This window comes from Rhinolophus sinicus, chromosome 8 (genome assembly GCF_057876585.1).
Source record: "Rhinolophus sinicus isolate RSI-liver-muscle chromosome 8, RSI-T2T, whole genome shotgun sequence".
NCBI classification, from domain to species: Eukaryota; Metazoa; Chordata; class Mammalia; order Chiroptera; family Rhinolophidae; genus Rhinolophus; species Rhinolophus sinicus.
The window spans coordinates 9,859,335-9,873,871 of NC_142508.1; the positions used below are offsets into that span (position 1 = coordinate 9,859,335).

The 14,537-nt window shown below is 47.9% G+C and overlaps 1 protein-coding gene across 8 annotated transcripts in view; it reads left to right on the plus strand.

Annotated features, from left to right (window-relative positions):
- The window catches only part of HIPK2 (homeodomain interacting protein kinase 2), a 174,016-nt gene that overhangs the window by 144,219 nt on the left and 15,260 nt on the right, over positions 1-14,537 (plus strand). For 7 of the 8 annotated variants that reach the window (XM_088799894.1, XM_088799895.1, XM_074315297.2 and 4 more), the window contains exons 12-14: positions 1,118-1,399; positions 10,082-10,326; positions 14,304-14,464. In XM_088799894.1, coding sequence (XP_088656020.1) covers positions 1,118-1,399; positions 10,082-10,326; positions 14,304-14,464 — 688 coding nt within the window. The remainder of the gene's footprint in view (positions 1-1,117; positions 1,400-10,081; positions 10,327-14,303; positions 14,465-14,537) is intronic. The other variant, XM_088799897.1, reaches the window with a different exon arrangement.

Genomic DNA, 14,537 nt, shown 5'->3' on the forward strand with positions numbered 1-14,537 from the left:
AACAATAACAAATATATAGGTTTATGGTAAACAATGATATAGTCTTATCAGTAAAACTTATTATTACCAGCCTCCCAAAAGGAACAAGTAACATATCTGACACCAACTAAATAGAAAATTAAATAAATTCATCTTTATGGAATTATTTTTATCTTACTGCCATCCCCGTAGCTAGAAGGTGGAAGAGTCTCTAAGGACATATCAGGTTGGCTTTGGTCTCACTGTATAGATATGACCCAGTCAGCAAGGGTCAATGGCAAAGGGAAAAGGTCAGGTGTTTTTTCCCTAAAGTTACTGGAAATTACATTGACTTATTTGATGACGAATCTTGAGTTGATTAAAATCAAGATTAAAGGGTCCCTTTTTAAGCACACCTTTTCCTTGTCCTCTTTTCCCAGTTTTTCATTACAATTGATAGCGACTTGTAAGCTTCCTATGAGGCTCGGGTGTCAAAATCCAGGCAAAGAAAATTTTTTAATTGTACACGCACAGATGCTTTTATGGTCATGTCCTTTTCCCAGAGGAGGAAGGAGGAAAAGCTAAACTTTCACCAACGTTAGATCTTTTAGATCTAGACACTCTTAAGAAATGAGAGCTTTAGTTTATTAAATGGTAAACCAGCCATTAGCAAGGAAATGAAAGCTTTATGTGGTAAATACCATCTCTTCCACCAAATAAGACCTCAGGGCGTTTGGGAGGGTGACCAGACAGAGCTCAGGAAATCAGGCCTTGCCCCGGGAGATGAGGCTGCTTTGGGGCCGACACACTTACATCCTGGGCAGTCACACCTACCCCCACAAGACCAGCCCATCTCGGGCACAACCCTGCCCCTTCGTAGAGCCCTGGCTGTTCCCTTTGTCCTGCTTGGAGCTGGCACCCGGCGCCACGCCAGAGCCCTGAGAAGGCCAGGCTGCTGTCCCATCTGTGTAGGGACTACCTGAAAGAAAGCCCTCTAGAGGCGGCCACTTACCTGGTTACAGGTGAAGCCTGAGTGCCCTCACCCTCTAACTTCTTTATGGAGATTTGGCAAAGCTGGGGTTTCTAAACAGTTAGGCTCCTTAGAGGGCGCTGCTGGGCTGACCTTCCTCTGTGAGTCTGTGTGACTTTGTTGTTACAGAAACGTCTCCACCTGTGAGGTGTCCTCCTCTCAGGCCATCAGCTCCCCTCAGCGGTCCAAGCGTGTCAAGGAGAACACACCACCCCGCTGTGCCCTGGTGCACAGCAGCCCAGCCTGCAGCTCCTCCGTGACATGCGGCTGGGGCGACGGGGCCTCCAGCACCACCAGAGAGCGGCAGCGGCAGACGATTGTCATTCCCGACACCCCCAGCCCCACAGTCAGCGTCATCACCATCAGCAGCGACACAGACGAGGAGGAGGAACAGAAGCACGCCCCTACCAGGTGAGGCCTTGCAGCCTTCAGACTCCAGGGAGGACCAGGACAGGTGTGCGCTGTGTGTGGCGGCTCACACAGAGATGGTTATCTGTGGAGCGGGGCCACTTTCCATCATCACTCTCTCCTTGTCCCTAAATTGTAGTTTTGCCACATCCTGGAGTCCTAAAGTGATTTCAAGGGAACGTCGGGCAGATTTTCCATAATTGTTCAAAGCCAAAATAATTTTGAATCACTTTGGTCTTAAAAAATAGTTATAGGCTCTATACATTTGGGGCACTTGAGACCATAAAAATCAGGCACACGATGCCAGTGTATTTCAAACCCCGTAAGCTTAAGAAGCTCTGCCTCAGGCTATTGAATTTATTCCCAGTTGGTCAGACTATTTCTCTAATATCACCTTGGCTCTCACAGAATTCAAAATAATTGTCCAATTAATCAGAAATTTCCCTGTGTCTGATTAACCGAATCTTTCAAACTGCCAGTCGGCTCTTCACCCAGAGAGCATTACTGTTTATTCCAAAGTAGTAAGAACTCATTTACTCTCTGTGCTTCCTGGGAAGAGGGAAGAAATATTATTATATTTGCAAGACTGTTATCTCTGGCACCAGAGCCTCTTTCTACGTTTTCCCGCCGGACTTGAGCAGAATGCGGTGTGTGCTTGGGACGCCTGGTGAACCCCTGGAATTGGTCCCTCCGGAAGGGTGGGTCCCCTGGCCTTCTGCACCTCCAGGGGCCCCGGGACTTTGTAGATGCAAAGCCTCATGACCCCGACCTGCTGGCTCCTCACATTGGGACCAAGGGCCTGGGAAGGGAGGCCTACCAGTCCCAGGCCACACACCCCAGGACCGGATGCAGTTAGGCCCGAATTACTAATTCCTGATTGGATGCAATGTCATTAATTAGGCATCAGAAGTCCTTTTGATTAGATAATGAATTCCCATGCTTGAAATCATCAGGAAATATACAGATAGAGTGACTAAAACATTTTTGGGATGGCTGCTCCTCCGTGGGCGTCCCCCTTCCCAACTTTATCATCAACTCATGTTTTGTTTGGTTTTCATGGTAGGCCTAGCATATGCCTCATTGGGGTGTCCTCTATCCCCATTTAATGGCTCAGCCTGACTGTCAGTGGGTCTCAGTAAAGAATATAATTGGAGCACTGCTGGTCCTAGCATTGCACCAGGGGCCAGAGGGGCCACCGGGTCTGGGAGGCCAGGCATAGTGTTTCACTCCCCACCTACCTACACCAGGACTGGCCTCAGTTTCCTTTTTAGTAACAGCCCTAGGTGGAGCCAATACTCCATCCTCCCCGGTGCCTCACGCCCCCAGCCCAGAAATATTATGGGCCCAGGCAGTCCCTGCACAAAGACAAAGGCTTTTCCCAGCCCTGGACCGGCCTCTAGCCTGGAGAGGCCCATCCACTCATGTGTAGCATTGGGCATCAAGCGGGCCCAACAGCCTCACACAGCCCTTTGCCACAACTGGAAAAAAGCAGAAGCCATTTAAAAATATGACAGTTGACTAGGTTGGAATATCATTTTTGAAGTATGAGAGTTGAATTGGCACAGACTCTCCACACACGTGCTCAGGAGAGAATTGAATAGCATGTCTGAGGAAAGAGAGGACGAGGCCACTGTCTCTCCAATCCGAGCTGTCAGGGCTGAGAGCACCAGGCACAGCCGAAGCACAACCTGCTCCCGCAGCAGCCCCCAAGGGCCCGGGAAGAGACAGTGCTCAAGTGCTGGCCAGCACGTGAGGACCATATGTAAATGGCTTGAGACATAGGGGAGACCAGGGAAGGAGCCGAGGGGCAGGGACACGTGTGAGGAGCAGCCACCAGCAGTGACAGTGGGCCACCGAGTCCCAGAGCGTCATAAAATGAAAAATGTAGGGGACTGCCCAGGATAATGAAATGTACCCGAGACGGAACAGCGAATGCGGGGAGCTGCAGGTAGAGACCAGAGTGTCATCGCCAAGGGTTTCAGCTCTCCGCAGTTGTGACAGGAGAATGAGATGTAGTGTTTTCTGGAAAGATCAAATGACTTGCCTTTAAAAAGTGTTCTAGGGCCCAAGAAGACAGGAAAGTATGTTGGGAGTCTGAGTAGGATAAAACGGAAACCAGTAGCTGTTTTATTTATAGAGAAACGACTGTGTGTAATGTGATCCCATTATTGCGATTACATTTTGGAATAAGAGAAAAATGGGGTGGATATGATTATTCATCCTTAGAAATCAGAATTATCATAAAACCTAACATGGTAAATATTTATTGGCCCCACCAGCGTAAGATATTTGCTAGGAACTGCAGGTGTTGTATTAATAAAGTGGGCAGTCTCTCCTAAGGAGGCTTGCAGGGGAATAAGCAAGATAAGACACCTACAAATCATTATAACACAAAACAGCATCAGTCCCATAAAAGCTAGCAGAGCACTATGGGCGTGCAAAGGGAAAATAACTTGAGGAGATAGCAGGGGAGAGGGCACTTTTTAAGGCCCCTTTGGGTCTGGGCAGGGGTGGACAAACAGCAGAGGAAGTAAGATTGCCCCAGTGAGATAAAGTGGGGGGCAGAGCCTCAGAGGTGGGCTGGGGACAAGAGCACGTGGGGCGGCCGATCATAGAGAATGCTGGAGGCAAGAAAGAGAGGCTTCTCAGAACAGGAAGCGGGCCTTGAGGGTCCCCCCTTGGACGGGGGTGGTCAGCTTCGTCAGAAGTACTGGGGAGCTCACGGGAAAGCATCAGTTCTGTACCCCCAAATGCAACCCACTGGGGGCCACTTGGCTCTTCTCCACTAGAAGCTTCTCTAGCCCGTCAGTGTTTAGTTCGACTTCCCTCCTTGCCTCTAGTCACTCTTCCTCCCAAAGCTGGCTTCTCCTGTGCCCTGAGCATCTAGATCTCCAGTCTGCTGAGTTCCTGACCTCATGGCCTATTAGGTACTCACCCAAGCCTAGCATCTTTCAATTTCCAGGGCTAGCCCCATAACTGCCTGAAGTGCTGATTACTCCCCTGTGGGTCTCAGCCTCCATGCCAGCTAGAGAGTCAGGGGGGCGATGATACTCTCGGGGTGGTGAGTGCAGGGTCAGATGGCAACCCCTCCACCCCCAAGCACCTTTTAGAGCCAACGTGAGGCCAAGAATGGTAAACCCACATTTTTAGACCTCATTGCAGGTGTCACGAAATCTCCAGGACCACATGACATTGCCTAGAATTTTTAAAGGCATGCCAAGGCACAGGTATTATTCCTAACCCCCAGTATGTGACTTAGTTGCCGGAGCAGATGAATGGTCAGCAGCTCCCACTTGAAGGGAGGACTCCAGAGCATGGGGGGCAGGCTGGGAGCGAGTGAGTTAAAGGGGAGGAGGGATCATAAACATTCACCAGGCATTTTCACCTGCACAATGTCGTGCATCATTTGATGGGGTGCACGAGGCCTGTAGTTCTAGTCTCACACCCCCATGCTTAGAGAAGACCACTGCCACCAAATATGCCCCCAAAGGAACCAGGAGGAGTTTCAGTTAGCTTACATTCTCAGCGTTTGTGGTACTGTATTGTACACTTAAATATTTAGGAGGGTAGATCTCGTGTTAAATATTCTTACCACAATAAAATAAAATTTTAAAAAATAAATAAAGCTAAGATTATGCTTAGTCACACACACAGAAATGCTAGCTCTTAGTTCAAATCTGACTCTGCCCCTATGTGACCTTGAACAAGCAAGTGAGCCAGGCTGTCCGCACCTGAAGTTTGTTCTTACAATGAGAGTGGTTACTATTCTTTCCTGCATAATCTTGCCGTGAGGATTAGAGGAGATAACACATACAAAGCGCTTTGAGCAGTGGTGGTTGTGCATCCGATAAATGTTACCGAGATTTAGTCATCAGTGTCGTAATAATAGAAGAATAGTATTTTTCACATATAGCACTGACTATGGAGTCAGAGGAGTGAAGTAAGTCATGGGAAGTTTATTGGTGAAGATGAGTTTTGACCCTGGTCTTGAAGGATGGAATTGACTGAGACTGGCAAATCGAAATCAGAAACGTATTCCAGATGGGGCCACACAGGGGAGGGGTCATGGGTTTGTATGCTCTTGTGGCAGTGTTTTCTCCATTGGGGCTGATTTCTTTACTTTTTAGTGCCTTATTTCTAGGCATCATTTTAAAATTATGAAAATCATCTATTGCCATGACAACGCAATGCCGTCGTGAACTCTGGCAGCTTTGTTCCTTATTCAGAAGTGATGTTCCATCAAGGCCATTTAAGCAAATATTTCTCATTCTACTCCTGTCACTTTCTCACTTCCATTAACCAATTCATAATGGGATTGATAAGCGATCAATAATAATTAGACACTATAGTGGAATGAACCCCAGTTGAATCGATGCATTTGAGCCTAAAGAATCCATAGTAATAATGTCAGATGTGTGCTCTTTTTTCAAATGACTCGTTTAGCAGTTTTCCATTTGTTCTCTAACCTGCATAGTATATTCAGGTAGAGCACAGAAATTTCTAACAACAGAAGAGATTAAAAACAGAGCTGTCAAATTAATTCGCCTTTTTCAAACCTATCACATGCAGATCCAAAAAGGTAGGTAAATCAGCGTTGGACTGGGTGGTATCTCTTTGCTCATTAGGTGTAGGGGTGTCCCAGCTCCAATGAAAGGGAGGGGACCCATGAAGAGTGGGACCCGCTACCTGTTAGGTTTCCACCAGGAGGTGGCCCTAAATTCTTACAGTTCATCTAGACCAAGGTTTCAGCTGTTACAAGATTTGCCAGAAAGCCACTGTTTGGTGACAAGAAGCTCCCTGGTTCGTGAAGTGGCCCATTGTATGTTCAGATAGTTCCCATTGTCAGAAAATTCTTACATTGAGCTGAAGCTTCTCCACAGTTTCCAAATTTGAGTGAAGAATTCAAAATATGTCCAATTTGAATTTTATTACTGCTTGGCCAAAATTAATGTTGTGTGTGTGTGTGATTTTAATTTGCTTGTTTTGAAAAAATACTCAGAAATTAAGGAAGCTATGGTCAGCGGGAATTGGCCACATGTAGGTCTACATGTAGGGAATTTAAGTGTTTTAATAATAAATCTTTAAGGGACCCTCACAACAGATCCTTTAATGCCATTCTCCCTACTGGATTTTATAGCAGGTTGGAGCTAGAGGCATGTCGAGGGTCACACCAGTAAAGGGACAGCAGAGCCAGGACTAGAACACCAGCTCCCAGGACACATTTGAGAGCCAGCCGCTGTTCGTCATGTGGGGTCCACCACCCCCAGGCCACACACCTGCAACAGAAGTGTCTGCATTTTGTGAGATGACCAGATCAGCCCCTGTGTGTTTGTGTTAGTCACCCAGAACCGGCTGTGACCGAAGCTGAGCGTGAAGGGCAGGGCAGTGCCGTCTCCTTGCATCCCCTCGGGAGCTGGGAGCTGTGTGGTCATGCCTCCCAGGCCTCCTCCCAGTCCTGGGACCACTTTGTACCATGCGGGAGGAAGGCAGCGTTCCTCCTAATAGCATCTTGCTACACAGCAGACTTGGCAGGGACGGTCGTTGCCCTTTGCCCAGCCCCAGCCCCGCAGGAAACAGCTGAGGTCTCACTCGTCTTTGTCTCCCTGTGGCAGGTCTCCCTCCTTCCCTCCAATGCTCCCTCCTAATTCCACAGCTGTCCACAATGTCTTGCTGCTATTGGATTCCTTCTCCCAACTGTATAGCCTCAGGGATCTTTTCCTGGTGCCCCACTTTCTAATTCTTGTGCCAAATCTCGTGTGCCCCCCACCTCCACCTCCTCACCCCACACCCATGCGCTAATCCCATTTGCTTTTTTGTTTCTGAATAAGCATATGGACTTTTTAAAAATTGAGATATAATTCACATGCCAAACCATTCACTCGTGTGAAGTGTGTAATTCAGTGGTTTTCGTTACATTACATTAATTTTTCACATTGTGGTAACATATACATAGCACCAAATTTGCCGTTTAACTTTTTAAGTGTACAATTTATTGATATTAAGCACGTTCACAAATGTGTGCAACCCATCACCACTATCTACTTCCAGAACTTTCCCATCCCCCCAGCAAACTGTACCCATTAAACAGCAGCGCCCTGTTCCTCCCTCCCCCAGCCTTGGTCACCTCTAACCTACTTACTGCCTCTGAATTTGCTTATTCTAGGTACCTCCTGTGAGTGGGATCATACGATACCTGCCCTTTTGTGTCTGGCTTATTTCACTTAGCATAATATTTCCAAGGTTCATCCATATTGCGGCATACGTCAGCGCTTACTCACTTTTAGGGCTGAATAATACTCCACTGTGTGGACACACCACATTCTGTTTATCCATTCAGCCGTTGATGGACACTGGGGTTATTTCCACCTTTTGGCTGTTGTGAGTCATGCTGCTATGAACACTAGCGTACAAGTGTCTGTTTGAGTCCCTGCTTCAATTCCTTTGAAAAGTATATGCCCAGGAGTGGAATTGCTGGGTCATATGGAAACACTCTGTTTAGCTTTCTGAGGAACAAGCATATGGATTTTTTGCATTTATAATTGTTATAGGTGGGAAGTGTAGGTCTTTATTAATTAAAATTTGTCTATTTTATCAAAGTTAACTTGAAGAGATATAAATATATGCTCATTCCTCACCTTTCGTGTTCTTAACAATTATCTATTCAAATCATTTGACAGTTCATCACGGAAGGCTTTGTGACATCCATTATTCTCTTTAACTATTACTTTAAAGCTTTTACTGTTTAACTTGTCATGTTTTTATACAGTTCCCCCACTGAGATTTTAATCTCCTTCCGGGCAGAGCAGAGACAGGTATTGCATTTCTTTGTACAGGAATTCCCTGTGGCACCCAGCATAGACCTCTGAGACATCTGACTGATGGGTTTTAATTTCTTTCATATCAATCTTCTGGTTTATTCATAAAGTAGAAACTTTTCCAGCAAATCCATGCCTTGATGTAATTTACTTTGCCTAGTTACATTTTTTTGTAAACCTATTTTCACATGTTAAATAAGGTAAATACAATAATAATAATACTAATAGCTAATTTTTGTAGAATACTTACTATATGTCATACACTATGCAAAACACTTCTCATGTATTTTCTAACTTAATTCTCAAAACAAGCCTATGATATAGCTACTATTATTATCCACATTTTACTGATGAGGACACTGAGCCACTCAGGGTGAATAGCTTCCCAAGGCCACATCACCAGCAAATGCTGACGTTTGACATCTGGCTGCAGGGCCCATGTTCTTACCCAGACACAGTTAGGGAGGGGCCTTTCTACCCTGAGCCAGGGGGACAGAATGTGCAGCCCCGAGGGGAATTACCCAGCCCCGGTGTCAGTGGAGCAGGAGACCTGACCTGTGGACTCGCCGCCCAGCGCCCCCAGCCTCCCGTCGGGGAGCAGCCCTGCTGTCCTTCACTCACCTTCTGCCCGGCTGCCTGGGGCTCCTGAGTTTGCGCACTTCTCTGCCGCCCTTAGGAGGCAAAGATCGACCTTGGAGAGAACCTGGCCTGTGACTGGCCGTGTGACCTTGGCCAAGACACCTCGGGGATTGTCGTGTCCCCATTAGGCCTCTATAAATACCGGCTCCTTCTCTTAGCAAATTAGGTGGAAACTGACCATCTCATGTAGGCAATCAGTGTTGCTTAAAAATAGATGATCAATATACAAAAATAGATGAAAATCCATTTTTTAAACCTTCACAATAAGGAACACATTTCATACCCATCATCCTACCAGCCTCTCACGGAGCTTGGAGGCAGATAGAATTGGTTCTCAGAGTAACCGCACAAACATAAATATCTCAGGGGGAATAAAATGTCCTGTGGCCAAGAGCCATCCCGAGCTCGTTCCTCCCTGTTGGCACATTAAGTTTCAGACACAGGGTGCAACAGACCAGGGTCCAGAGCAGCTGTCGCGTAGGCAACGTCCCGGTGGCGCCTCAGACCCATCCACATGCAGTGCTGTCACCTCCCTGATCCGAGGGGCCTCCCCTCCCCTCCGAAGGGGCCTCTCAGAGGTCCTGGGTGGCCTGTGCCACAAGGTCACCCCACACAGCACCCTCACAGCAGAAAGGTGGCCGAGGGTGTCGAGTCTCAGCGTGTCTGAACTGCACTGTGGGAATCAGCCTTCTCCGAACCTCACGTTGCTTCCATCCGCATCTCTGTGTCCTGCTTCCTTTCGGATGTTCCATTCCGTCCTGCCTAAGTTTGCTCGGTCTCCCAGGCCCCAAGCCTAAGCTTGTGCCGTTCCCTTCCCAGCGGTGGTGGTCTCCTGAACCAGGAGCTCAGGTGGCCTGGGTCTTGCTGGGCTCTCTGTTTGCTCACATGCATGGCCACCCCAGTCTGGGCTACAGGTGCTTGCCCTGCAGTTCTGAGCGCTGCTGTTGCAGGGGAGAGGCCAGGCCCACCCAGAAATATCTCACTCCCCGGTTTCCAGAAGTGCCTGTAGGCCCAACTCCAGCCCTTTCTCATGTCTTCATATATCCCCCACGATCCGTTAGGCAGGTGACACATGTGTGCCCTTCCTCCCTGTTAGGGTAACAGAATGAGGGCAGAAGTTACATTCCTGCCCCCTTCTCTCGCTCTGCTTCCCTCCCCGCCCCGCATGACTGCTCCGAGCGGCGGGTTTGCTGTCTCGTTTCTCATGGTTGTGTCTTCTGTCCGTTTTCAGCACTGTCTCCAAGCAGAGGAAAAACGTCATCAGCTGTGTCACAGTCCACGACTCTCCGTACTCCGACTCCTCCAGCACCACCAGCCCGTATGCCGTGCAGCACCGCACTGGTCACGCCACCACCACCTTCGACACCAAGGGGGGCCTGGAGAATCACTGCACGGGGAACCCCCGAACCATCATCGTGCCACCCCTGAAAACCCAGGCCAGCGAAGTGTTGGTGGAATGTGACAGCCTGGTGCCAGGTAATTCGGGGCGTGGACAGGTCAGCAACGTGTCTGGAGACTGGTTTTCTTGCATTCTGCTGTTACCGGTTGTGTTACATGAGAGCTAAGTGCCAGGTTATGGCAGATCCTCACCAAGGATTCTGTTCAGGTGGCCAAGGTAGGACTCTGCTTAGCATCACACCGTACGAGCAGCATTTTCATAGTTTAATTCTGTGACTAACACCTCACTGCCTTTACAGTGGCTCTCCCTCTGACCTGGTTGACTATGTAAAATAAAAGGCACCCAGGTCCTTATCCGCCAATCTGGAAAGATACCTAGTGTGGGGAGTTCCTGGCCAACTTCTGGCCTCACTCCTTCCAAGAGGCCCGGGGGAAGTGGGGGTGCTGCCTGTGTAGGAAGAACCTTCTTCGAGTCTCCGTCAGTGATGGTGAAACAGGCTCTTCTTGCATCTCCTTGGAAGTCACTGTTGGGAGGACAGGTCATGGCAAGCGTGCTTCTCCCTCACACGTTGCTTGATTAGGACTCCTTCCATCCTGTGTAGGGCTTGTCCTGAAAACTGGGCCCTAGAAGAAAGGCTGAGAACTTAACCTTCCAGATACACTTAGCGCCTCACCCTAGATTTAGTAGCATCTACTCAGTGACTCCCTTGCTTAGTCTCGCCAGTGGAAGAATTTGGGGAATGAACCAGAAGAAATCTGCACATCTGTTTTTCTGCTGCAAACCGTCACCAGCCCATCCAAGCTAGTCAGTGCCCTCACGGGCACCATTTAGAAGGAAAGGGATACAGACGGCCGAAAAGATTTTGTTTTGATGTGAGAAGTAATTATTCATGAGTTATTACTCATTCATCCCGTCTGTGTCACCTAAGGTTGCTCCAGGAGACCTTGGAACCTTCTTGGGGTAACCACCCCACGAGGGCAAGGCCCACTAGGCCTAGCTGAGTCAGGTAGTCCCCTGAGGATGACCTGAGGGTAGAGAGTGGAATTCAGGATGGAGTCTTTGGGGACTTGTCCAGCCCATAGGCCATCCTGCATAGTGTGGGACGTGAGGATTTCTCTTTCCCAGGCAAGTATTTTAGTGGAAGCCTTGGTAGGAAGCAGCAGTCTCTAGCAGTGCCCAAAGGAACCTGAAGGCAAACAGAGGTGTTCCCCAGGGGACGGGATGCCCCAGAACAGTGGCCCTCAATACTTGTCTGCTCAAGTATCCCACAAATAACTGTTTAAAACTACATCCATCACACAGTTGTAAGTTCAAGTATTTGCAAAGGATGTAATTTCTGTCATGTTGCATATTGTGCCATTATTTGTTTTACATACATTTGTCAAAACCTGGAAGCTGCACGTTCAGCCCCTTTAACACACGGATGTGCTTACTGCCTATGAGCAGTCACTCCTGGTTGTCAGCCGGTGGCCCAAGCTCACTTTACCTCTGTCAGAGAAAGTCTTCCCTGCGACAGCCACCTCACTGCTAAATTTTATCTCATGAATAGATGGATCAGGTAGGGAGTTTACAAAGGGTTTGTAGCCTGGATACAATAAGCCTGCGCAGCCTTCCATGTTTCTTACTGAAAAGATGGCTTTGCTCTTAAGGGCCTATCCCTTGGGAGCTATCCATTCTAGAATTATCCCGTCTGGCAGTCAGTAACCATATTAACATGCAGGACAGTGACACTGGAAGCCGCTCTTTTGTAAAATGGGAGAAGTGTGAATGTGAGAGAGAAGGTGGGAAAGGGGAGGGATGGAGCCCGGTGCTAGTGAATCAGTGTAGGAAAAGATGCATTTGAAAGTTGAGAATCTGGAAATTGACCTCTTAACTCCTTACTTGCCTCTCCCTCAGCCCTACTCATTCCCCAGTTTAAATTGCAGCCTTAAATGCATACGACTTGGCTTAGATAACACTAATGCTCTCAAAACTATGTTGTTAAAATCCTTAAGGAAAACCAACCCTTTTACAGACCCGGAAGAGAAGGAAATATTCCTCCCTTGTCTGCAATCCAAAATCAAAAAAAGTTCTGAAAAGCAAATTTTAAGTTTACGGCAAACTCAGTTGGTGGTTGAAAAAAACAAAACAAAAACAAGCAAACCTGGCCTGAACCAGCAAGAGGCTGTTCATAGTGCCTTTGTCGTAATCATATTGGTGACAGTTATATTTGTGTCTTTGAGGACAGGGTGGTACTGAGGGCCCGCTGGGGGTAACCTAATATATTGACTAGGTACCAAATTACCTTTCTGAAATCTGAAATGCTGAATTTCAAAAATGTCTGACCCCAGGAATTTCTGATCAGGGATTATAGACCCACAGGATGCGACAGTGAGTTTTGTAAATCAAGGGTGCCTGGTTCTAAGACATCTCTGGGAAATTCTGTAACCATAATTATCCCTTAAAAATGCATGATAATGGTATATAAGAATTGGTTTATGACAGACCTAGGAATTGATTTTTTTTTTTTTTTTTTTTCCAAAAAGTGGCCAATGCTAAATTTCTCTTGGCCTTTTAAAGCAAGATGGAGGATGCTTGAGAGAGTGGCCAGGTTTCCCGGTAGGAATCTTCCGTCTTGGAGCTTTGTCGGCCATACTGCTGGCGCCACTCTGTGGGAGGCAACAACATTGTGGCAAAAGTTTCTGAAATTTTTAAGACCACCTAGTTCAACCTCCCTAGTTTAAGACAGGTAAGGAAGCTGAAGACCAGCCATGCCCGGCTGAACAGAGCAGTTTTCTGTCTTCAAAAACCACAAAGGTGAGCACCGAGAGAAGACAACGTTATGGAGCCCATGTTTTACACATTACTCTCCAACAATTAATCAGCATTCCCCCTTGCTGTCCCCAGCCTCAGGCGTCTCCTCTTTGGCTTTGATTTTGTCTCCCTGGGATTTGTGGTGGAATCGATCCAACTCAGTGTTGTCAAGGCCTGATCCTTATTCTGTGGGCTGCATATTAATACTTAGCATCCTCTACCCCCAAGAATGGCCAGATTCACCCATTTTACACTAGCAATCATGGGTACCTAACTGAGACTATGTTAGGCTTCTGTTTTCTGAAGATGCTCAGGCCCAGGAAATCCGAATTCTTCCTGCTGAACAGCATGAGAAGTAGACCTGTCTTTTGACGTCTGTGCCTGTCCTTGCCATTAGACTCTGTACGGTTCTTCTCTTGAACACCCCTGCTCTGGGCAGCTCCCTCGAGTGTGGACAGTCTTAAGAGTTGGGTGTCTGTGGAAGACAGCGCAGGTTTTGGCGGGTGACTGGGTTCCCTGTGACAAACGCCTCTTTCATGTTGACTGTGGATGGTTTCATCTTGGTTTTCATTTATCTGTACTAGGCAGAGCTTCAGGAGAGAGATGTTTGATGTCTAGAGAGGCAGTAGCACCCAATTCTGCCACGTCCCACATGGTGTGTGGCAGTCCTCTGACTTAGCCCCCTAGAGGCACAGGTCCCACTCAGCTGGGAGCTGGTATTCACAGATCACTAACACCGAAATTGACTCATAGGGCTCATTTAATATGAACTTCTTACCCTATTCATTTTATCTCAGTTGTTTTTTTCCTCCAAGACATATGTGGTCTTTTTTTTTCTTTCTTTCTTTTTGTTTTTTTTTTGAGAGGCGGTCATCTTTATCCTGCTGTATCTGTCACTATGTCTCTGTATCTCAACAGATAGCCCCCAACTGCAACCTTAGGTGGGACGCTGAAATGCTGCAGAGATCTCTCCTGCCTTCCTCTGTTAGGCTCTCCTTGTGCTTTTCAGTGTCACCAGACTGTAATTCTAAAGGCCCACAAGGTTTGCTCCCAACCAGTGGAACAATCCAGAGCCCAGTGGCCAGTCCATGGTCAAGGCAGAATCTTAACTGGGCCTGGGGGCGATGAGGCTGATTTGTGATTGGCCAGTGTCAGGAATGAGTTCCTTCCTGGAAGACCACTGTTGCCCCCTAGAGGGGTAGTATCTTCTGCACAGCTGAGGACCTGACCGATCTGTGACCTGTTTCTCCTCTGCACACAGTCAACACCAGTCACCACTCGTCCTCCTACAAGTCCAAGTCCTCCAACAACGTGACCTCCACCAGCGGTCACTCTTCAGGGAGCTCGTCTGGAGCCATTGCCTACCGGCAGCAGCGGCCAGGACCACATTTCCAGCAGCAGCAGCCTCTCAACCTCAGCCAGGTAGGCCCCACCCAGTGGCTGTCTCACCTCGTCCCCTCCATTTCCAGCTTCAGAGAAGGTCACTGTGGCAGAC